This window comes from Nelumbo nucifera, chromosome 3 (assembly GCF_055504915.1).
Source record: "Nelumbo nucifera cultivar China Antique chromosome 3, China Antique-T2T, whole genome shotgun sequence".
Lineage (NCBI taxonomy): Eukaryota > Viridiplantae > Streptophyta > Magnoliopsida > Proteales > Nelumbonaceae > Nelumbo > Nelumbo nucifera.
Genome location: NC_142651.1, coordinates 11,792,656 through 11,818,288, shown reverse-complemented (window position 1 = coordinate 11,818,288; position 25,633 = coordinate 11,792,656). Strand labels below are relative to the sequence as shown.

Sequence of the window (25,633 nt, the reverse complement as noted above, 5' to 3'; positions counted from 1 at the left end):
ATAGGCAAGGCTAAGCCTATGTCAGACGGTGATGTCCATTGATGGGGACGCAACCATTTCACCATGCCAGTTTGCCTGAACTTCACCCCTTGTCTTGAGGCTACTCAAACCGCACAACGGCTATGCCGTTGAACTGTGTGTGGGAAGTGCCCTCGAAGAAATTGAATGTGTGTGCTTTACGGACGTCCGCCCCATGTATCATCTTTACCTCAAGGCTCGACTGTCTTCTTGGTAGCTTTTCGGTGGTGCAACCAAACACAATGTGATAGGTCTACTCCTGCTGTTGGCGATGTGTCATGGGTACCCTTTCACCTTGCTGGCCTGCAGACTTCACCTCATCGTGTTCGGGTTACTCAAAACTAGCCATGGCTTATGCTCTCTTGGCCCTCGAAACTACACTTCACCTCGCCGACTCGAGCTACCTCTTTGCTCTGAGGGGACCCCAATGTGCTGCTGCCTCAATGAGATTTGACCGCAATGTGCGCGAGTGTGGCAACTTTTTCCCATGATGTTGTCGAACATGCACACGCCTTTGTGATGTGTGATTGCTACTACAAGTGTTCCGCATTGCTATTGAGCTAAGCATGTCCTCTGATGCATTGCTGGTGTAGGGCCGCCATGCTCTAATGGCCAATGTACCCACATTCCTATCATTCCAATATTGTGGCTTCAATCAATGACCCATTTGATGCAGAACTGCCACTTCAGTTATATTCATTGACCAACCATTGATACAAACCAATTTCGGACTGTTGTCCCTGCTTTAGTAGTGCCTCTGACAAGCTACGGAACAAAGGCGCATCCGTCATGAAACTAAGATGTGGGTGCATCGCCCACAATTCACCAAAATGAACAGCAACTGATGTCCGTGAGGAAGCATGGCACTCCCCCACTCAAACCACCACAATATGCCTTCCATGAAATGGCTCATGCATATGCCCCCGCATGAGCACAGCACCCAATGCGTCTGCTCCCACAAGGGCATTGCTTTGGGGTCATTGGAATGGGGACATGATGAATTTCCTCTTTTCCAGGCCTGATGTGTATACTTGCTCCCTTGAACCTGGGTGGAAGTGCCTAGGGACCGCACCCCACAATGTGCTACTTGTCGAAATGACCGCTTCAATTGGCTCTGTGTGCTTGTCCGCTCTGATACCAACTGTCACGGGAGTAGATCTACAACGGAAGAAACCCGTGCTGCGTCCTGGCCAGGGTAGGACAAGACAAGCCTTATGTGTGCTTAGGGCTAGGAGTTGCCCGGTGTGATGGCTCCGCCAAGTTCAGTAGCACTGGATCATGACCTCAGTTCGCATAGTCGTGGCTCTTTGCTCGCTTTGGCCGATCAATGGGAGGCACCACTTACGTGCTAAAGGGGGACGACCACGATGAGGGGCGACTGGGCACCGATGAGAGGGACTCCTGTATGCCGATGATGTAGGCACCAAATGTGCCAATGATGATAGGCAACCGCTGGGCTCATTCAGCTTAGGCAAGGGGTTGGCGTTGTGAAGGGTCATGCTTAGAACATGCCCACATGCCAAGCCTCCCTTGAGTGTTGGTGGTGCAATGCCGATCCATGCACTGTCCCCATGAGCATGTGTGCGCCCATGAAGAACCCTGGTAGCCATGCTAGCCATTAACTAGGGCCGCCCCACATGAGATGTTGGTATAAGAGTGCCAAGGTTTGGCACCTAAGGAGGTCGACTATCCCTCCTCAAAGGGTACGTTAAGCTTTTAAAGGTCTACCTGAAGATATCATCAATTCTCTCAAAAATCTTACAAGCAAAAATGACGATGATGTCCCTTAACGCAAGCCCGCCAAGTATAGGCAAGGCTAACATCTCAGCGTTCATTTGGAAAATCTCTCATATTTGTCATGGAGAGATATTCCTAATACACGGGTGGAAAGTTCTGTGAGGCACCATTCTGATCTCCATGTGTAGCCCCATCGATAAAAATAATATTGTATCAATCACTTATGGGTTGTAAACTTGTAATAAGTGTGGGGTAAAAGAGTAATTGCACTCCATTTTCTGTTGACCAAAATGACAATAAGCAAAGGGCTGAATGGATTTTAATGTATTATGATGCCCAAGAATGTTTCCAGGCTGTTTCGTGTTGGCTCCCAACCAGCAAAGTTTTTTCTGTGAAGGAATTGAAAAACAATGAAAAATGGAAATTGTTGTCCAGCTCCGAGGAACAGTGAAGGTCAACCATTATGGGTTGTTATATGGAGCAAAAAAAAAAAAGAGGTTTTTAATTTGAGACATATTCAGCAGTTTCCTTTCCTCAAAATTATTAATTAACAAAGAGGGAAAGCTTAAATCGTGGCAAAGTAGCAATGGGACAAGGAGGACAATATAATAGAGAAAGTTAGAAACAGCGTGCTGCAACCGAATATTACATTACAAAATAAAAGAATAATGAGGCCGCCAATCCGCTCTGAAAACCATCCGATCCAGAGATTGTCAGAGCCCTCCGCTGATGTGATTTGCGTCGCGTCCCCTTTGTAATCACGTCACCCTCCGGCCTCAGCTTTTTCTTTTGTTTTCTTTCAATGATACAGGACGTAATCGCATCAATTAGTTGGAAGGATGGGCATGGGCAGCCCCATGAAGCCAGCCTAAATCAGAATTTTATAGTCTTATAATACAGGGTAGGGCTGTTCATAAGAAGGCGCAACCTGACCAATCCGCACCGATCCAACTTGAGTCGGCCGGGTTTTCATTATTACTGGTTGGTTTTGGGTTGAGCAAATTTATAAATTGAAATATTGGGTCGATTTCGATTTTTTTGTGTAAAAATCGAAACTGAATCAACTTAGTCTTCCAATTTAACTAGTCTTCTACTAGTTCGGTAGTTCTTAGTTTCTTACTTAACTAGTCTTCTACTAAAACTAGAACAGAAGGGGATTAAGAGTTTCAGAAATAAGGAATCACAGAAATAGCTTCTTTTTCAGCCAAAGAAAAGAATCACAAAAGGGGATTAGAAGTTTCAGAAATAAGGAAACTCTGGAACTCGGTGTGGGAAAGGAAGTCTTACAACTTCCTTCCTCTAATAGTAGATCAGGATTACTGGGTTTGAATCCAACGTCTCAATTCGAAACTTATACCCAGATGGCTACTCTAGGCTTTGAGAAATGACAGTTGGGAACCCAGACATGAAAAATTCTCTGTTCAATGACAGGTGGTGGTCAATAAAGGTCTGAACAGATTAAGATTGCTTGCTTACTAGGGAAATACAAAAGCTTTTTTGAGTGGAACAGGGGTTAGTAAGGTTGACACTGGACCAAAAGTGAGGCAAGTTTCAGAAATAAGATTTGACTATAGGAGCAAAACCGAAACCGACCCAAACTGACCAAACCCAACCCAAACCGATCAAGTCGGTTTTGCCTATCAATGGATCAGTTTCGATTTCCACCTCAGATAACCCAACCAGGTCGAATCGGTTGGGAAAACCCCAATAAACCAACCCAAACCCATGTGGAGCCCTAGTACAAAAATGGATGTCAAATTCACGGACAAGATGTGGTTTATAGAGGGGAGAGGGCTAGTAGTAGGGGGTTGGAATTCAGAATTCTGCATCTAATGTATCCATATTTCTCAGAAAAAAAAAAAAAATCGGATCCTGGATAATCGAAGCTCCTCAAAATGCTCGAGGTTAGAAATTCGGGCAGGATGGAACCTGTAAAAGGCTTCACATTAGACGTCACTAATGACGATTACTAAAAAGATAAAAGTCAACCGTAATCGCTGCACATTTTACTGATATTTAATATAATTTTGTAAAACGAAATTACGAATACAAATACGAATTTGTGCTTTCCTTCCCCATATAAATACGAGTTCATCAGCTCCTTCTCTAGTTACTCACATCTCCGCCTCTTTCTGGAGAAGTCCAAGAGAGAAACGAGAGGCTTTTCCAAGTTTCAGTAAGGAGACAAAGCTTCTTGTTTGATTTTTTCTTCCTCTACCAACCTCCCCAGAAAGTGGGCGAAATGGATAATAAGGTCGGTGTTCGAAATAATAAGCCTGCAGTCAAGGGTGGTTCATTCCGAACCATCTTCATGCATGCCGACTCTATAGATACTCTGTTAATGATTCTGGGTGTTATCGGAGCCATCGGTGATGGATTAGGGACGCCGGTGATGTTGATCATCACCAGCAAAATCATGAACACTCTTGGTGGTGGCTCCACTGCCGATCCCCATCTCTTCCTTCACAACGTCACCAAGGTATTCCCCTGCCCACCCACCCCCCCTCACCAAATTTGTATTTTCCTTCTCTCCAGGTTGATTTGATTTAAGGTGACTAACTAATTCTTTAGCGGGTAACAGAATGCAGTGAATCTATTGTATATGGCATGTGGGTATTGGGTCGTCTGCTTCCTGGGTAGGATTTTGTTCTTGTTTCTAAAAGGTTATTTTAATTTTTTTTGTATAGTTTTGAAGGATTGATGTAGATTTTTCTTCTTCCTGACTGTTCGATTCAGAGGGTTATTGTTGGACAAGGACGGCAGAGAGGCAAGCGACGAGGATGAGAGCAAGATATCTCAAAGCAGTAATGAGGCAAGACGTGGGTTATTTCGATCTGCAAGTGACAAGCACGGCGGAGGTGGTCATTAGCGTCTCCAACGACAGTCTCGTAATTCAGGACGTTCTCAGTGAGAAGGTATTAGTTGCTCTTTATAATTCCTGTAAATTATGAATGGCAGTAGTTCACTTGAACTCCAGCTGGTTCTATTGTATCTTAACTGTACATTCTTGAATTGTATCAGTTTCCCAACTTCTTAATGAACGCGTCAACGTTCATAGGGAGCTACTTGGCAGCTTTTCTGCTAATGTGGAGGTTGACCCTGGTTGGGTTTCCGTTCATCTTGGTTTTAATCATTCCGGGGTTAATATACGGGAGGATCCTGATGGGTTTGGCGAGGAAGATCAGAGAGGAATATAACAAAGCTGGTACAATAGCGGAACAGGCTATATCGTCGATAAGGACGGTTTACTCTTTCGTTGGTGAGAGCAAGACCATGGCGGAGTTCTCTGCAGCTCTTCAAGGGTCTATAAAGTTGGGGCTGAAGCAGGGGTTGGCCAAGGGTCTAGCAGTTGGAAGCAATGGTATCGTCTTCGCTATTTGGTCTTTCATGTCTTGGTATGGTAGCAGACTGGTCATGTATCATGGTGGGGAAGGAGGGACCATCTTCGCCGCGGGAGCCTCTATCGCCATTGGTGGCCTGTAAGTCTCTCTCTCTCTCTCTCTCTCTCTCTCTCTCTCATGGGCAATTGTGTCTTTCGAGTATGCATGGTCAAAAGAAGAGCAAGCCAAATCAGTGAATATCTTTTCTTTTTTTTTTTTTGTTTTTTGCCTTTTGTGCTCTTTTCAATTTTTATACATATTTTCTTACTGTAATCATAAAAATCAAAGGTTTCCTTTTGTTTTTACCGAGAAGAAAAGCATCTTTTTGTTTCTCGTTTTACTGACTCAGATCTTTCATTGATCCAACTTCGGAATGACTTAGGTCATTGGGCTCTGGACTGTCCAACTTGAAATATTTCTCAGAGGCCTCCTCGGCCGGGGAACGAATAATGGAAGTCATAAAGAGGATACCCAAGATAGATTCCGATAACATGGAAGGCCAGATCCTGCAAGATGTTTCAGGGGAGGTCGAATATAGAAATGTCGAGTTCGCGTATCCTTCTAGACCCGAAAATATTATCTTCCAAGATTTTTGCCTGAAAATTCCAGCCGGAAAGACTGTGGCATTGGTTGGCGGGAGCGGTTCAGGAAAATCTACAGTTATTTCCCTGTTACAGAGGTTTTACGACCCTCTCAGTGGTGAAATTCTACTCGACGGGGTCCCCATTGATAAACTTCAGCTCAAATGGCTCCGATCGCAGATGGGTCTGGTGAGCCAAGAACCGGCTCTGTTCGCGACCTCCATTAAAGAAAACATACTGTTCGGCAAGGAAGACGCTACCATGAACGAGGTTTTTGCAGCGGCAAAAGCTGCAAATGCTCATAATTTCATAGTATCTCAACTACCCCAGGGGTACGATACTCAGGTGAGCTTCTGTTGTCGCTTTGCCTTGACTCTGCTTACAGAAAATCATAAAACGACAAACTCGACATAAACTCGGTTTGGCAGTTTTTATTGTATGTAATAATTGAACTAACAAAATACAAATCGGAATCCTGAGAAGGTCGGCGAGCGGGGCGTTCAGATGTCAGGAGGACAGAAACAGAGAATAGCAATCGCACGAGCAGTAATTAGAGCGCCTCGAATACTTCTGCTAGACGAGGCAACGAGCGCGCTAGACTCGGAATCGGAGAGAATCGTCCAAGAAGCATTAGACAAAGCTGCAGTCGGGCGCACGACGATCGTGATCGCTCACCGTCTCTCCACAGTCCGCAACGCCGACGTGATTGCAGTGGTACAGAACGGTCAGGTGATAGAGACAGGGTCACACGACGAGCTGATTCAGGATGAGAACGGGTTATATGCCTCACTCGTTCGACTCCAACAAACCGAGTCGGGCAGAGAAGAAGAGACTCCATCAACATCGTCCTTACCATCCCATATCGTGAACCAAGATAACTACAATAAAAGGCACAGCACTAGTAGCCGACGAATCTCAACGATGAGTAGATCCAGCTCAGCGAGTCGAGCATCACTCGGGGGTGACGTAGAAGCCAGCGGGGAGCAAGACTTGCCGGTACCGTCGTTTAGGAGACTGCTGCTTCTGAACATTCCGGAGTGGAAGCAAGCGAGCATAGGGTGCGTGAGTGCGGCATTATTCGGCGGGGTGCAGCCGGTGTACGCGTTCGTGATGGGAAGTATGATATCGGTGTACTTCTTACCGGATCATGATGAGATAAAATCAAAGACGAGGTTGTACGCGTTGTTCTTCGTGGGATTGGCGGTGTTCTCGTTTGTGATCAACATAAGCCAGCATTATAGCTTCGCTGCCATGGGCGAGTACCTGACCAAGAGGATTAGGGAGAGAATGCTGTCCAAGATACTGACGTTTGAAGTTGGGTGGTTCGATCGAGATGAGAACTCTTCGGGTGCTGTTTGTTCTAGACTCGCCAAGGATGCCAACGTGGTAAGTCGTACTGAATTCCCTATTGTTATTATTATTTGTCTAATCTGTGGGCCCACCTAGACTATAGACTATAGAGGCCTTACTCTATAACGGTATCGGTTCGGCCGTTATTTTGTTTAGGCTAAGCTGGAGCTGGAGGGAAAGCATGCATACTCTTAAATCTTGCTTGACTGACTAGCTATTTTGGCTGTTGGGGGCCAACAGGGAACACCCTATGCTGTTCAGAGAATTTCTGAGCTGGGCACGTTTCACGGCAGTTCACCTAAATTAGAGGACAATTATTAATTATTAATTTATCCACTCAGTCTCTCTCATTATAACGTGCCCCAACAGCATACAGCCTAGGCTGTTGGCCCCAACAGCCAAAGTTCTTCCGCTTATTTCTTTTCCTAGTTCCTACGTATTTAAGCATGGTTGAATACGTGGCAGAAAAATTAATGAGTCATATATGACATACCGTTTGTCAATATTTTATGTCACATCATGTTGGTCCACGAAACTCCTAATCTTAATTGATGCACTATTTTATCATGTGATATTTGTTTAAATATTTCTTTAAAAGAAAGATTTTAATTAAGAATTGTAAGACTATATCCTTAGAAATTTAAGCCCCTTGCACCATATGCGTAAGAACTAAGAAGTGATTAGTTAGTTATAAGCTGTGAGGTCTTTAACCATTAAAAAAAAACTAAGCTGGGGAGCCTGGGGTCCAAAACCAAAGCGTAAAACACCCACAGAGATTATTAGCTCGAAATAAATTAATTAAATGTTCACGATTTATTAAAGAACATGGTACAGTGACACTTGGGCAGTGGCCACATCAATAGTTAATCATGTAACTGGGGAAGGGAGAACCAAAAGTTGTGTCTTTGCCTTCCAAATGGCACACTATTTTCTTTTTCCAGACTGGGCGTTCGAGCAACCTCTATAACCTTGTATTGGGAATATTTATCTAGTCATGTTTATTATATGGGAGATATTCCCGATGCAAGGTTGAAAGAGGCTGTTGGGACGGAACGCTAACCGAAGCCGATCTCTGTTTACAGCTATACTTCTTTCCTCAACTTTTTCTTTCTGTTTGTAACTGCTACTTCTCCGGGTTTCTTCAACTTTTTTCCTGCTTTTGAGTTTTTTTTTTTTTAAATAAATACAAGTGCAGCAAACTTTTTTGTTCCACCTTTTCTTGCGCTTTCTTCCAAACGAGAGTATACAAACAATGAGACACCTGTCATAAAAATGAATCGAAGGCATCCCGGTCCCGATATTTCAAGTCACACTTCATTCGGCCAATGACAGGTGTCCCATCACACGTGTACTCTCTCATCTCACTCCACTATTTACACGTTTGTAAATAGAATATTTGTTATACTACGTATACGCTAATCTGAAAAAAGTGCAGGAGGAATAAATACCCTAATAAAGCACTAAACTGAAGGCCTAAGGTCCTTTCAATATTTAAAACAAAGTTGAGAAAAAAAAAATAATAATAATTATTCTTCTTGAATAAACACGTCCCTATATGACTACCGCTGTTGTTTGTTTTTAGGATGAGCTAGCGTTGAAGCTTCTCTAGAGACTAGACTAGGGTTTGCTTGAGGAATTCTCTATTTCCGTCACAAACCCATCTCTAGAGACTAGACTAGAGTAGATGGTTTCAACTATCTCATCCGCGAAATTTTAAAAACTAGTCGGCAAACTGGTTCTACAATTTTGTTTTATCTATGTATTCTCTAATTCATCACCAGTCTCAGGCTCTGATCAGCATCCCTCAAACAGATTAATAAATTAAAAATTAAAACAAGAACGGGGTTCCGATCTTGATCTCTAGTTTGAATTAATGAATTATGAGCCACCCCGAGTCTTTGACCGAAACCGAGTGCATGATATGTTTTGCAGGTGAGATCGTTGGTGGGGGATCGAATGGCTCTTCTTGTTCAGACCATATCAGCAGTAACTATCGCCTGCACCATGGGATTGATCATCGCATGGAGACTCGCCATCGTCATGATCGCCGTCCAACCCTTGATTATTGTGTGTTTCTACGCCCGTCGGGTCCTTCTTAAAAGCATGTCCAACAAGGCCATCAAAGCCCAAGACGAGAGCAGCAAGCTTGCTGCCGAAGCCGTGTCCAACCTCCGAACTGTCACCGCCTTTTCATCCCAAGCCCGAATCATGCACATGCTGGACCGAGCCCAACAAGAACCCCGAAGAGAGAGCATCCGCCAGTCATGGTTTGCCGGCATCGGACTCGGCACTTCCCAGAGTCTGATGTCATGCACTTGGGCCCTCGACTTCTGGTACGGTGGCAAGCTCGTCTCCCAGGGCTATATCACCGCCAAGGCCCTCTTCCAGACCTTCATGATCCTTGTTAGCACCGGACGTGTCATCGCCGATGCCGGAAGCATGACCACCGACTTGGCCAAAGGTGCCGATGCTGTGGGCTCCGTATTTGCAGTACTCGATCGCTACACTCGCATTGAACCCGAAGACCCAGATGGCCACCGCCCGGAGAAGCTAGACGGGTACGTAGAGATTCGGGACGTGGACTTCGCATACCCAGCGAGACCCGACGTGATGATATTCAGAAGCTTCTCTCTGATCATAGAAGCCGGAAAATCAACGGCATTGGTGGGGCAGAGCGGTTCAGGAAAATCAACAATCATCGGACTCATCGAGAGATTCTACGACCCGCTGAAAGGTACGGTGAAGATCGACGGAAGGGACGTAAAGGCATACCACTTAAGGTGTTTAAGGAAACACATAGCGTTGGTAAGCCAGGAACCCACGCTGTTCAGCGGGACGATCAGAGAGAACATCTCGTACGGTGCATCGGATAAGGTGGACGAAGCGGAGATAATGGAAGCGGCGAGGGCGGCAAACGCTCACGATTTCATCGCGGGGCTGAAGGATGGATACGATACATGGTGTGGGGACAGGGGAGTGCAACTGTCGGGAGGGCAGAAGCAGCGGATTGCGATAGCACGGGCAATACTGAAAAACCCGACAGTGTTGCTATTGGACGAGGCAACGAGCGCGCTGGACAGCCAGTCGGAGAAGGTGGTGCAAGATGCGTTGGAGAGAGTGATGGTGGGGCGGACGAGCGTGGTAGTGGCCCACCGATTGAGCACCATACAAAACTGTGATCAAATCGCAGTGCTGGAAAAAGGGAAGGTGGTGGAGAAGGGAACCCACTCCTCGCTGTTGAGCAAAGGACCCACGGGTGCTTACTACTCCCTCGTCAGCCTCCAACGAAGTCCAAACACCAACCAGCAACACCCGGTCAACTAAACCATCATCATCATGATATCCCCGCCCCGCCCCGGCCGTTGCGCGCAAAATTTCCCAGCTAGCAAGCTGCTCAATCACTCATCAGCAGGGATCGATGTTATCATCTATATATATATATATATATATATATGAGGCTAGGTATATAGATTATAATGACGATTTAGATTTTAGAATGTAAAATTAGTTTGCTTTATTCAAGTCAAAACTCGAAAGAGTTTGTTTTATAGTGGCGTTGAAAAAAGATAAGGCACAACCTATGACCATTTTGTGAAGGCTTAATTGGAGTTGGGGCCTGGACGTACGGCGTACGATTTTGTTTTTTTTTTTTTTTTTTTTGACGGGTAAGTCTAAAATATATTAGCAAAAAGAGATAGATATAATTAAAGCCCGAGTGCTAGTACTCAGTGTTGAAAAAATAAAAATCTGTATGCCTAAATATATATATAGAGAGAGAGAGGTAGTTATTCAATTTCATCCTCAGATTAATACTCAAACTCCAATCATGACTCATGAAAGTAACCAGTGAGAACTACAGAACCTGAAAGTAGCTTGACTAAATAATTTCATTTCAATGCCTTCTTCTATTCACATGACCCTTCCCTCGCTCGCATTCCCTCTATCCTATATTCTATGTATGGATTGTCACATCATTTGCTCGCTCCATATCAATAATGCCTTTGCCTTGGGTGTTAGGTGTACGGTGTACCAGCCATCATATGAAAGAATGTATGTCATTCTTTCATTCTTTCATCCGTTCATGTTCATGGGTTGTTTGGAAGACAAAATTGTAATAAAACAATCTACTTTACTTTTGATCCCAGTAAACCATTAATGATACCTGGGCTTTTGGGCTTCTTTCTTAGTCCACTAGGATTATTTATGTTTAGACCTGTCCCGGGCCTGACTTACACTATGTCGGGCTCGGACTTCAGGGCGGTCCCACTCAAATTTTGACAAAAGGTTAGTCCGAACTCAGCCTATTAACAGGTCTAATTGTGTGTTACTAACAATAGCATGACACTGACGAGTCCGAATCCTTGATATCATTGGCCTAGAACTTAGAATAACTATCATTCTCTGTCCTATCAATAAAAGCCAAAATGGAAAGGAGTGCATTAGTGAATGGTGTCCATAATCTATATTACCCATCTCATCAAACTCCACTCCTGGTCCTGGGGAAATTTGCTGCATTACTGCCATCCGTCATCAACCTGTACAAATTCAACACGCAGGTCGTAGCTGCAGGTGCCATGATAACATTTTAATAAGTTAAACCCAACACAACAGGCTGGGACAGACTGGAGGGGTTTAACCTGGACAAGTTGATTGGGTTCTAAGGTTTTTCTGCGTGTGCTTTACACTTGTGGTTTTCATTTTGGTAAAATACATATCGTATAATATACGATATAACATTATTTATTATATACGATGCATAAACACATGTATATAATAATAATAGTAATACATTGTGCCCGCTTTACACATCCAGAGCAACCTCCTAGTCCTGCCTAAATTTTTTTGTAACATGGTGAGATAAAAGGGGGCATGGACATGTGCTCATCCCCACCCAAATCAAAGCCCAAACAATGGAGCAAACCTGAGGCAAGATAGCGCTGGCCCTATGTCCAAATATAAGCCCAAAGTTGAGTTTGGCCGAACTTGGCCTAGCTTGAATTTGTCATATTACATAAAAAGGTTTATTAGCTGGCTTTAATTAGGTTTATTAGTTGGGTTATAATCTGAGCCCTGACCCTGAGATGTCCAACAAGGAGAGGATCCTCTGGATTGATCACGTGGTCAATTCTCCCATCCACATCACTCATGTGTCTACCTTTAGTTAGTGTTTTTTGACAAGATAATTGATATTATTCACCTTTCAAAGTTTGAGGATCCATTTGGTTTGCAGGAATAAGGGTCTGGAATCGGAATCAGAATTCCAATTCCAACCATTTGGTTGGACAGAATCGGAATTTCATTCTTGATGAGGGGTAATGACTTGTCTTTGCCATGTCGCACTTCCAAACCGTGACTTAACACCTCAGTGCCACATAGGCAATGACTTGTCTTTGCCAAAATGATGGAGTCCACCTCGGATGCACCACAAACACCTCGCACACCTTGAGAGTGTTCCTGCACCACCTCGACAAGCCAACCTATAGGCATCTCGATAAGATCAAGCCAGCGATCTCAAGACCAAGCCAAAGACCTCGGCATGAGGGGCGGCCTCCCACCAATGTAACTGAGGCCCAATTGGCGACCTGTGTGATGTGGCAACCAGCCTCCGCTACGTGCGACTTATCATCTCCAAACCCTCCAGGGTCACGTCGCCTCACTGATGGAGTTGGCTCTCGCGCCACCCGCTTCGAAGGTAATCAAATAAGCTCTATCACTTTACGTGGAAATCGTCTCCAAGCATGGCAGGCCAATAAGCCATGTCCTCCCGAAGATCTCGGACGTGCTATGTGAAATTCACAACTACTTGCACCTATATAAAGGCGCCCCCTTCAACCAGAGAAGATACGCGTGATTTAGCTCTCAAAACTCTCTCGCTCTCTTGCTTCCTAACTCTTCCAAAACTCTTTGCTAACTTAAGCATCGGAGTGCTCACTCCGTGTAAACCACCCTAGGTACTTTGACTGTCTTCATGATGCTCGGCCAGCCAATCTCATCAAATAAGCATCCAAGTTGTCTTCTAGCAAGGAGCATTAGATCGTGCACCATCAATTCCCATTCTCAATGGCCCTTCCCGTTCCTTGATAATGAAAATCCATTTCAACTAATTTCAATTTCAATTCCAATTCCCATATGAACCAAAGAGATGAGAGGAATAGACTATTCTGATTCTGATGAATTTTGATTCTGATTCCAACTATGAATTGAACCAAACTTACCTTGAATATTTTCATTATATCATTTTGCTCAAAAACAGGTTCAAGTCTCAGCCATGTAACAAGAGTTTGGGGCTGAAATTTGTCCCACTAATAGAAGATGATAAAGAGTAACCTGTGGAGCCATTTTGAAGTCTAAACCTGCGATGTGGAAGTTTTTTGGGGGCTAATTACTTGCGGTTTGACTATAATAATTAAGAGAGAGAGATATCTGTGTCAGTAGAGATGTGGAGTAAGAGGGGATTTAGTAATGGTATCTCCAAGTGGCCTGCATAATAAGTGATTAACATTTTGATTGGAATCACGCTACTTACCTAAAACTAAAAGATTTCAAACTCTTTTCAACTGAGCAAACTCGAGCGAGGTGGAGAGAGTGAAGGCAGGGATTTTGGATTCCATCCCTGGTCATTGGTGTTTTTAATTTTAACCTTGAAATAAATGGATTTTTTTTTTTGTGGCAATAAACCAAAATTCATTATCAAAATAAATTCGTACAATTAGATGCCACCCCATTGGGTGTAGACGTAATCTGCAGGGGTTGGTTTGCATATATTTTTCCTTTTTATTCTAGACTTAGGGGCAATTTGATAATGGTTAGCTGAAGTTACTGAATTGAAAGATTTATTGTTTTGCCTTTTAATTATTTTAAAGGAAACTGTAATTTATCCAATTTGATCAATTTCAGCCATTAAAGAACCCATGACCTCCTTAAAAACTTATTCAATATTTCGGTTCAGCACTTTTAGCTGTTATCAAATAGCCTTTTAGGTCAACTTAGAAAGAGTATAAATGCAAATATATACAGAACAAATACATACAAAATATAAGGTTTTGCACTCTACATTCCTTCTAAACTGAGCTTAAATAAGTTTTGGGTTAGCATTTGGATGTGCTGAAAAAAAAAATAAAGGCCAGGTCGTCCCATGCAAAGTCATTGCGGGTGCCATTGATTTTGTTGACTGTAACTTCAGAGTCTGGGAGTTTGACAATTCTTGAAATCAGACACCTGTAGCTGCAGATAGGGCAATTACAGTTGTTGGGCCAGAAGGTGCTGTCATGCTCATGAGTAAGGCAATCTGTCCAGTGTGCATATTTTCTGATGCAAAAGCGTTAATTAAGGAGTAAGAATATCAGGTTGGACAATCAATTACTGAGAATATGGAGGTCCTTTTCTCAATATAAACATTATATAATATTGGCTCACAACTTGACTTACTTTTCTTGTAAAAATCGGATGGATATAGTGCATGATAGTCGTACATATTGATACTATAAATGAATGAAGTTCTTGTTTATTTTGCAAATAGATCTCTGTTCATGGACCGGTCTCAGGCTCAACTTTTGCCAAGAATCACGGCCCAAATTTCTGCTTTACTAGATCGGGTGGCTTTACAAATTAAGTTGTCCTGAGTTCACAAGGAAAGACCTAGATTGTGATGACATAGCAAAACCAACGACGGAATGCTAAATGAGTCATCCACACAAATATGAAATAGCCAACCATTTCTTCGGGCTGGGCTTAGGAGACCTGGGTTTAGGCCCATTTTAGGCCTTCATCCAAATCTCCCTATCAAATGGAAATTGCGTCTCTTTCTTATTATCACTCTAGATCCTAACACAGAGATTGCCACTAATGTGAAATCAACTAACTGTAGCAACTGAGCTAGCTAGCATCCGCTACAGCTTCTAGCCTGCATAAGGATTGTAATATTGGGTGGGACCCGCAAAGGCTGAAAACGAAAATGAATTGAAAAGATATTTGAGATTAAAAAACTTTAAAAAAAAAAAAGTTTTTTGTATAGACTGCGATGATCACAAAAAGTCGATCTAATCTGACCATTGAATGAATGTAAAGTTATGGCCTCTAGAAATTTTCTTATAATTTTTTGCAACTCATGACTGCTGGCCGGATCAAGTGGGTCAACAGATCAACCACTCGCGTCACCAGGTCACTTATCAAGTCAACAGTTATTAGATAATTTTGGGTTTTAGGTTAACCCGGACCAGAATCATGATCAAGTTTTAGCCTTTTAGGTTGAACGATCTGACCAATTGGAGCAATTGGTGGCTGGTGGGTTCAAAATACTGGTGTAACCATACCACCCCACCAAATGAGAGATTAAGGATAGGTTCAGTTTGAAGGAAAAGGTGGGGAAAATAAAGGAAAGGTAGGAAAATCCTTACAAGGTTTATAATCGTTTCCCCTAACTTTCCTTTCCTTTCTTTTCCCTATTTTTTCCTTCAAATCAAACATTTAGGCCTCATTTGGCATTTCTTGTTTTAAGGATTTATCTCTTTTGTGCTATTAAAAATTCAGTGTTTATAAAGATATTTTAATTGTAAAAAGGAAATAAATCCTTAAAATAAAGAATGCCAAATGCAGCCTTAAACCTGTAAAGAATCAGATGGAATTTGAAAACCATGGGGGCTTATGGTCTATCAGAAATTGTGCAAAACTGCAATTTAATTATCACTAGTGGCCCATTTACATTGCCAGGCGAAAAATAAACAAAAATACCATCAACCAAACATCCCATTGCTTTTATAAATTAAACAAAAATTTAAAAAAAAAAAAAAAGGAAAAAAGAAACTCGTATTTGTGCTCGCAAACAGATTTAGATGTTAGAGCTAGAGGGTGCTGTTCATGTGCACCTGTACCTCAAACCGCAATAGCACTTTGGCAATTTTAAGTAGAGATTCTGAAATTGTCAGAGCATGGGAGCACAGTAAAGTAGTAAAATGAATATGAAATTATTATATATTTAAAGTATCCATGGGTTTTTTGAAATTGAATAATTGTACCCTTGGCGTTTTCAGAATAACTTAAATACCTTCTCTTTTTTTTTTTTTTTGACAATAGGACAAACAGCCTAAACACAATTCTATGTTTTAAACCCTTGTAACCAATTCAGATCTTTTTCAACTCGCTAGATCCATCTCACCTATCAATCAAGTATCAAAACATGTGTGTGTGCTAGTCCAGCCCCATCCGAATGTACCATTTATTCATCCCTAGGGATGGCAATTTTCTCCATCCCGGCGAGGACCTGACTTTCCCGACCCTATTGTTTTGGTGGAGCGGGGACAGGGATAGGATTAATAGGAATCTCTAATCAGGGTCGGAGTCAAGGGGATTGAGGTCCCTGTCCCGCCCCAATTCCGATTATGTATATATATATCAAAATATATTTAAAATATTTATTTATTTTAAGTAAATTTATTTTTCAAAATAAATATTGTTATACATAAAAAATTTCAGGGATTCAGGTCCCTACAGGGAACCCATCCCCATCGGGGATCGGGGATGGAGGACAAAATTTATCCCCGACGGGAATCGGGGACAGGGACAGGGGTTACTTTTATAATCGTGGTCGGGGACGGGGAATATGATCCCCGCCCCATTGCCATTCTTATTCACCCCCCCCCCCCATTATGAGAATACATCATTACCATTTGAATGTGTATATATATATATATATATATATTTGAAAGAGTCATTTTATTATTTGAATGTGTTGTGAACATTTGAAGGCATCATTGAATGTAGGAGTGTAAACGGATTGAATTCAAATCAAATCGGGCCACATCCAAATTTGAATTCGATTTGATATCCGACGGATATTAAAAATTAGTACACAAATTCGAATCCGATTAAATATCTGAATATTCGATTCGATTTGAATTCAATTAATTAATTATTTTAGATAATTAATAAATATTTTATTGATATAAAGTATATAAATTATTTATATAACTTAATAATTATACATATAAATTATATAAAATAATTTATATATTATATATAAGAATTAAATAATCGGTCGAATTCGGATATTTATCAAATCGAATCAGGTCATATTCGAATTCGAATCTAATTAACTATTCGGTACGAATAAGATATCCGAATTTGACTGATTAAATATTCGAATTCGATTCGATTATGCCGAATATCAAATTCAAAATAGGATTTTCGAATGCCGTTAACACCCCTAATTGAATGAATGTGAGTTTATCATTTTATTGTTATGTTGATGGAGATAATAGATTGTTGTATCATTTGAATATATATCATTTCCCCATGCTTGAATGTATCAATATCATTGTTAATTTCCTTTGGCATAAATACTACAGTTTCATTAAAGCCAATGTTATAGCGCTACATGTCTATAGAGAGCAGAAAGCAATTTGATAGCTCACAAAACACCCATGCTCTACTTCTACTTTGAAAAACATGCTTCAAAAGCAAAATTTATCAACTGGGTTTCATAGAAAATAGAAAGTCTGAAAACTAGGACTTTAAAAAGTTCAAAAGTCAAGCTTATCCAAACTATGCCTAAATAACTCGAGGATTTTTCTAGATGGCACGTTAATTGTATTGAAAGCCGAAAAGAAGCTCCTCTATCCATCGATACAATTAATGGGTCAAATTTCACTCCAAGAATCCTTACGTCGTGTTCAAGTTAAGACCTTCTCTTGAGTGAATTTTCACATAAAGAAAAACTAAAACAAAGCAAAAATGCAGGTCTTGATTACAATACAGGAATAGGAATCAAGGTCTCAAGGTCAAGGGTTGGGAATACGGCATGACCTATATATCCATGAAGTCCAGACCCGTGGGCCGTGGGGTTCAACCTCTAAGTCGCATAAGTCAAGTTTACCTACTTGACCTGCCTGACTTTGCCATTCTGTTTTTAATTGAACCCTACTCTAGTTTGCCTTGTCAAATGTCTCAAATCTCTCAACAGAAATATAGACAATACAGAATCTTCCATGATCTGGGTACTTCTATTTTATGCGTGAAAGCTGTCTACAGTCTATCTGTGTATGAAACCATGAATGAATTAGGGGAGCCCAAAGTTAAGGAAAATTCCGCTGCTCTTGAATCAGTGGGTTTTGAATGAGTCACCATCGTTTGCAGAAACGTTTTTCACCGGAGTTGAAAATTCCGGTAAAAGTTAAGGACAATTCCGCTGCTCTTGAATTGAATCAGTGGGGGATCCAATAATCATAACACGGTCTGAGCAGCGTTTTCCGCTTACAATTGGATCAGTTGGTCAGACTGGTCGATCCATCTTCCGGTCAGAATTTAGAATTTTAGATCCATTTTACTACTGAACCGGTTGTTTTCATCTAGGTCAACGATCCTAATGACTGGCCAGTTTAATTAACTATTGAACCGTTTGATTTGGTCAACAATGGATCGTGAGTTAGATATTAGTATTGCTTTTTCCAAAATTTTTAGTCCTTTTTACTATTCATAAAATTAATTATTATTAATTAAACTTATTTTCATTTAATATAATAAATATATCATTTTTGATAACTTTTTGTATACTTATATTTAACATTTTTATAATTTTATTATTTAAATAGACATCATTGACCATTTGACTCAAATGGTTTGGAGGCCAAATAGGGCTGTACAATTGGACTTTGGTCCAATTCAATGCTGTCCAATGTGAGTTTATTACAAATGGACCAGGTTCGATCCAATCCAATGAATATTTTGGATCAATTTGGATTGTTTCCATTTAATGTTTGGACCGTCTAAACTGTTCAAATTTTGAAATTTGTTTTTGATGTTGCTCGATTTGAGATGGTATACGAACCGAGGTCATAGTCACATAGTTCTCACCAATAGGGCGGAGCCGAGGTGGAAGAATGAAGTCACGTTCAAAGATCTGTAATCAAGAGAGATGCCAGAAGCCTGAGGAGCTATCCCCGGGTAGATACTCTGACGTTCAAATCAATAGAAGGTAGTGGGTGGTCGGGCCAAGCAGTTAGAGAACAGTGTTGGTCCAAGCAAAGTAACAGTATGGGTGCTAGAGGTTGGAATCCCTTACCTTGAGCGAGAGATACCTTTTTTATATCCAAAGATCAGTGTCTTGATCGGACTAGGCTTCTGAGGCTGTCGGGATGGGGTTAACCGCCGAAGTCTTCGGGATGAGTCCTAATCCCCAGCGAGTTGTCCCCATCCACTCCTGTTCTTGGTCATGCTTATCCACATGACATGGAATCAACGTGGTTGGGAGGATAAGGTGGGGACCATGAAAGTAGCACAGTACGGCCGTGGTCGTGGAGTCAGTGTTTGCCGCAGAGATGGTAGAGCAGCACCGACGTGGCCGAGGTGACTGTGCAGTGACTGGGAGGCCAAGTGGCACCCAAAGCCAGCTCAGCCATGACCCAAAACAGTTTTAATTTAAGTTAATTCTAACCCAAACCTAGTCCATTGACACCTATATTCTTATCTTCTATCAATGTACCAGATATTTGCTCAATCCAACCCAATCCAATATAAATTCATTACAAATGGACCAGGTCCAATCCAATCCAGTAAATACTTTGGACCATTAAGTCTATGGGTGTCCATGAAAAACTGAAAAATCAAACTGAACCGAGAAACTCAAAACCACAAAATGCGGTTAACCGAACCAATCGATTTGGTTTTGATTTGGAATTTTTGAAAAAAAACTGAAGGACCACTTCGATTTTCGGTTAACCTACAAAAAACCGGCGGTTAACCGAACCAACCAGTATATATATTCATATGTATATATATATATATATATTTTAATATATGGCACATATTTTCTATATATTATATATAAATATATATTCATTATATATAAATATATACTTATATTATATTTATAAATATATTACATATTATATATTTTTAAAATGTTTATAATATATTATATATCATTTATTATTTATAATATAATATTATACATATATTTATATAATATATATTATAAATATAAAAAGCCGAAAAACCGAACCAGTCAAAAACCAAAACCGGCAGACCTGTTAATCGGTGGTACCGATTCAGTTTCGGTTTGGAGAAATAAAAAAACCGGTACCATCGGTTTGGTGGAATCCCTAATTAAGTCTGAACTCTTCCAATTCAATATGTCTTATTAGTCCATCCAAATTGATTTTGGATTGGACGGGTTCTAATCCAAAATTGATCCATTAACACCCCTGACCGGCTAAAATCATTTAGTACTCATTTGAGAGAGCTTTCATGCAACAGCTTCTTGCATTTTAGGGTGGACTATGCACAAAAAGCCCAGAAGCTATATTTGATGAAAAATAAGCGCTTCATATAACATCTTCGACTTTTCAATGAAGCTAATTTTAATAGCTTCCTACAAATCTGACACCATACATTTCACCATAAGACTGGGACTATATATGAGATGTGCAGTTTTAGATCATGTTGCAAGTATTCTGGATTTTGTTTGATCCGAATTCCTTTGAAGGTGGAGAAATACTCATTTAAAAAAAGCCCAAGAGCCCATGGTCCAGGCTCCAATTACGAGTGATGTGGGCCTGGAATCCATGTAGCTTAATAGATGTAACCTCTAGCAGAGCCCATGTAATCCAGAAACATTTCCTCTAGGTTGACAACTAGCAATCCAAATCATTTAAATAAATAAAAATAACAAATTAAAAGCATACTGCAACCTTGCACAACTTGTAACTACTAATCATCCTGGCCTTATGATTATCACTCTACCAAGTATGATGTACAGCTCCTTTCCAGATCAATGAATGATCAGCTTATTTGCTCTTGAAAAATCAAGGTGTCGTTTGACAGTGTTTTTTGAAAGATCTTTTAGAAGATCTGACAGTTAAAAGATATATACTGGTAGTTTACAGATCATTTGGTTGGAGGTACATCTTTCCATGTGTTCTTTCGCACAAAAATGAGACTGAAAAAAAAAAGAACAAGAATTTCCATTTCTAGATTCTCGAAATAAGCTTGATTTGAGCTTTTCATGTCTTTTTGGGATGCAATCTTTCGGTGGCTAGATTTTATGTAACAGTGAACAACTTGCTTGTGGCCCAGTTGGTACATTTCTTACTTCATTGCAACAGAGACCTAGGAGTAAGGTTTTTAAAACCAAATCGGATAATGAACCATTCAGGGGTCTGGTTCCTGGATCGAACAGTTTGACTATTTAAACCAAACCGATGGCCCATTCTAATAAAAAATAAAAAATTTTAAAAGTTAAAAAAAATAAAAATAACCAGAAATCACTGGATGGTTCAAACTGTTCAACCACTTGGGTCAACAGTTTACTGATCAAATCAATGGTTTTTTGCCAAAATAACAGTTTTGGGATAAAACGAAACCAGCCAATTGACAAATTCCCAGTTTTTCCGATCTAACCATCCGGTCTGGTCCAGTTTTAAAAATCACGCCTAGGACATTACAGAATGGTACTTTTTTCTGATGCACTTAGCCTAATATAAAAAAAATTATAGGAGTGGAAAAGCACCAGAATTGGCTGAACAAGTATATATGGATAGCTTTTAAGGATATGGAAGCTGTGTGTTTTGAGTATCTAAATAGAGAATTGAATATAATTGCCCATAGATTAGCGCGGAGAGCTTGCTATGAGCAAAAACAAATATATTGTACCCAATCTGCTTATAATGGAAAAGCAGTTTCTCTCTTGCCCATTAGTTTCTCTGCAATGTAGATTAAGTAAAATAAAGCTTGAAGCAAGGTAAGTATTTTTTTTTGGAGAATGAAATAAGAAGTAAACCAGCATGCTCCCAGCTTTATATGAGATTCCGAGCAAGATGAATATGAACCAATGAGACAAAAGTGCAGATTTTGAAACATCTAAGGCCACATTTGTTTCACTGTTTTAGGCCTCATTCTTTTAATTCTTGCCCATTCTAGGCAAAAATGGTCAAGAATAAATAACATTAAAGTGTTTGGTTACAAAATTCTTGTCATGGGCCACATTATTTTTAGAATGAAAAATCAGCCCCATAGCACAAAAATTGAGTAGCCAGCATGAAAAAATAAATAGCCCCATCTTGCTCATTTTCATTGTCTGAGGAAACTCTGCCTAAAAAACTGTTGCCATAGTTGTTTACTTTTGCGAACGCACTTTTGTGAAAGCATTTTTACAAAAGCACTTTTATGAAAGTATTTTTACAAAAACACTTTTATGAAAGCATTATTACGAAAGCACTTTTATGAAAGCACTTTTATAAAAGTACTTCTACACGAAAGCATTTTTATAAAAGTAAATTTATGAAAAGCACTTTTATGAAAGTACTTTTACAAAAACACTTTTACATTAAAGCACTTTTATAAAGTATTTTTACATTAAAGCACTTTTATAAAAGTACCTTACTAAAGCACTTTTATGAAAAAATGATAAAAAAAGCACTTTTGCGAAACTAATTTTATATAAGCACTTTTATGAAAGCGATTTGTAAACACACTTTTACATAAGCACTTTTTACGAAAGTACTTTTATAAAAGTACTTTTACAAAACATCTATGCCAACTAGTAAACATTGATCATTGGAGGCCTAGGTTGGCAGTTTATGAATACAAACACTTTTTTTTAAGAATGAAAACGAATAATATAAGACACTTGTCAATCTGGAAAAAAAAAACATTTTTTGAGAAAAAAGTATTTAGTTCATAACAATAATTTTTTATTATGCCTATTTTTACCCATTCTTATTTATTTTAAAATTTTCATATTAGATAAAAATAAAAAATAAAAAGGAAAATTAAACCAAACATGACCTAAATGTACAAATCATAGTTAAAAACAAATAGATCATGAAAATCTAAATTGCGAATTGAATCAATTTTAGATTTACACTATAGAGCCTGGAGACGGATGCGGGATGTCTATTACACTTACAAGTTACAACATATACATGTGCAGTGGGTTATCGAGAGGCTTCGACATAAACAGCACTTATTCTAAGGTTACTTTCATTACTACGATGAAATTTCATATCAACAAGGTTTGGGCCTTCAATTATGGGATTCCTTAGATGGGTGTAGGCCTCTAATCAGTTTTCAGTTTTCACTACTGGTGTGGGGGTCCTAATATCAACCCAGGTTAGTCCAGATCTCCTACCCATAAGAACTATCAGTACACCACATCCTCATATCAAGAACATCTCCCATTAATCAATAGTTTTTGCAGCGAAAGAGAAAAAATAAATAAATAAAACAATGGGATATATTAACAACAACCATCCCCCCCCCTCCCTGCAACCATCAAAATTAGGGGTCTCTTTGTTTCATAGTTAGAAATGGAATTGAAATTCTTCGGAATTGAAATCAGATTGGCCTATTCCCATAGTCTGTTTGGTTCAGACAGAAATGAGAATGGGAATGGGAATGGGAATCAGTGGGAATGAGATTTTATTTTCAAGGGAGGGATAGGGAATGGCCATTTCCTCAAATGGAGGAATGTCATTCCAACAGGAATGAGAATGGGATTCCGATTCTGCCCAACCAAACAGCTTGAGTAGCCCACAACCATCCCCGCTTCCCCGCAAAGACCAGCCACCAAAATTAGGGGTCGGTTTGATTCCCATAGTTAGAAACGGATTTGAAATTCTTTAGAATTGAAATCAGATTGGCCTATTCCCATAGTCTGTTTGGTCAGACAGAAATGGGAATGGGAATGGGAATCAACATGAATGAGATTTTATTCTCAAGGGAGAGGTAGGGAATGGCCATTTCCTCAAATGGGAGAATGTCATTCCAACATGAATGAGAATGGGATTCCAATTCTGCCCAACGTAACAGTTGGAATCGGAGTAGCCCATTCCAATTCCATTTCCATACCCATATTCCTATGAACCAAACGGAGCCTAAGTTGTATGAACCAAACCCTAGTTGGGTTCAACGGGAAGTTGGAAATGGACCAGTTTGATGATGAATTGTCCGATTAAACTAGAAAACCCTGTGTTTTTCAACCCTTATGGTTGATTTGAACGAATGGGCCAGACCCTTATTCCTGTGAACCAAATAGAGCCTAGGTTTTATAGAACCAAACCCTATTTGGGTTCAACGGGAAGTTGGAAATGGACTAGTTTGATGATGAATTGCCCGATTAAACTAGAAAACCCTGTGTTTTCAACCCTTATGGTTGATTTGAACAATTGGGCCAGTGGCTCTTTTACAATAATAGTTTGGGTCAATCTCTAATCAACTAATTTACAGGAAAAAAAAACAATTGAATTGATCAACGACCCATTTGGGAAAAATAGTTCACTCTCTAGGTCAAGTTTAAAAATATTGGGAAAAAAAACAAAGGCATAACCAAGGATTAAAATATCGATACGATACGTCCGATACAGGGTATATCATATTGGTATCGGTATCGGACTATACTGATACAGGATACGCTACAACTACAGGTGTATCCTATCAGTCGTGCGTATCGGTCCGATACGCCACCGTATCGGCCAATATGCACCGATACCGAAGCGTATCGACCATCGTTTCAATTAGTGGCATGACATCTCATAATAAAAAAACAGGAGTGGTGTGACTCAAACCTACATCATTCAATGCACACCTAATGCCCAAGCGCACTTTAACCACAAAGCCATTTGTTATTTCATGTTAGTAAGTGTAATAAAATAACTTTTATTAAACTTAATGTTTACATGCAAACAAAAAACAACAGACATTTATTTTCAAAAACTTCAACTATAAATTAAAAAGAACAATATTCAAATTTAGCATTTTATAAATAAATAGAATAAATAATTTGTAAAATCCACACACACACACACATATATATATATATATATATATATCAAAAATGAATTTTAATTTTAAAAATTTATACAAATAAAATATTCATAATAGAATATTTATTTTAATACTTAAATTTTATAAATTTGCATATGGTATATATCTTAAATTTTTATAAATTATTAATTAATATTTTAATTTGCATTAAATAACAAAGTGTTTATTATTTACAAAAATAAAAGTATTGTTTACAAAGTATTTGAAAATATAATATAAATTGAATCTATCAAATTCATTAATCTACATTTTATATAAAAAATGATTTTTAACTTTTAAATTTTATAAAAATAAAATATTAATAATAGAATAATTATTTTAGTAATTAAAATTTATGAATTTTCATATGATATGCATTTTCAAAATTTTAATATATTTGAAGTTAAGATTATATATTTTTATAAATTATTAATTGATATTTTAATTTAAATTTTATAATAACATATTTATTGTTTACAAAAATATAAATATTATTTATCAAAAATTTAAGAATTAATATTTTAGTTGAAGTTTTTATTAATGTTAAAAAATAAAAATAGAAAAAAAAATATAATAATTCAAATATAATAATTGCATATGCTTTATGCCATACACTTTGATAGATAATAAAATAATATTGGCTTTTTGTATATATTAATTTGTAAAAGTCTATATAATATTTTCCTTGGACTCTTTATTGATGCATTATTTATAAAATTGTATAATATCTACATGTCCTACTATATTAATTATAATATATTTCTTCATATGTAT

The 25,633-nt window shown here is 39.3% G+C and overlaps 1 protein-coding gene across 1 annotated transcript; it reads left to right on the top strand.

Annotated features, from left to right (window-relative positions):
• The first annotated feature begins 3,865 nt into the window (after positions 1-3,865).
• LOC104596159 (ABC transporter B family member 15-like) lies at positions 3,866-10,669 on the top strand. Its single transcript, XM_010257208.3, has 7 exons — positions 3,866-4,234; positions 4,337-4,391; positions 4,492-4,670; positions 4,777-5,234; positions 5,518-6,061; positions 6,200-7,102; positions 8,999-10,669. Exons 1-7 carry the CDS (start codon positions 3,998-4,000, stop codon positions 10,388-10,390), a joined length of 3,768 nt encoding a protein of 1,255 aa, XP_010255510.1. The 5' UTR covers positions 3,866-3,997; the 3' UTR covers positions 10,391-10,669.
• Positions 10,670-25,633: the final 14,964 nt, after the last annotated feature.

Bases quoted from the DNA above. Each gene is read 5' to 3' on its own strand.
- LOC104596159 (XM_010257208.3), top strand. From the start codon at position 3,998: ATGGATAATAAGGTCGGTGTTCGAAATAATAAGCCTGCAGTCAAGGGT. The intron at 6,062-6,199 runs GTGAGCTTCTGT...AATCCTGAGAAG, and splicing joins CCCAGGGGTACGATACTCAG to GTCGGCGAGCGGGGCGTTCA. The intron at 7,103-8,998 runs GTAAGTCGTACT...TATGTTTTGCAG, and splicing joins TCGCCAAGGATGCCAACGTG to GTGAGATCGTTGGTGGGGGA.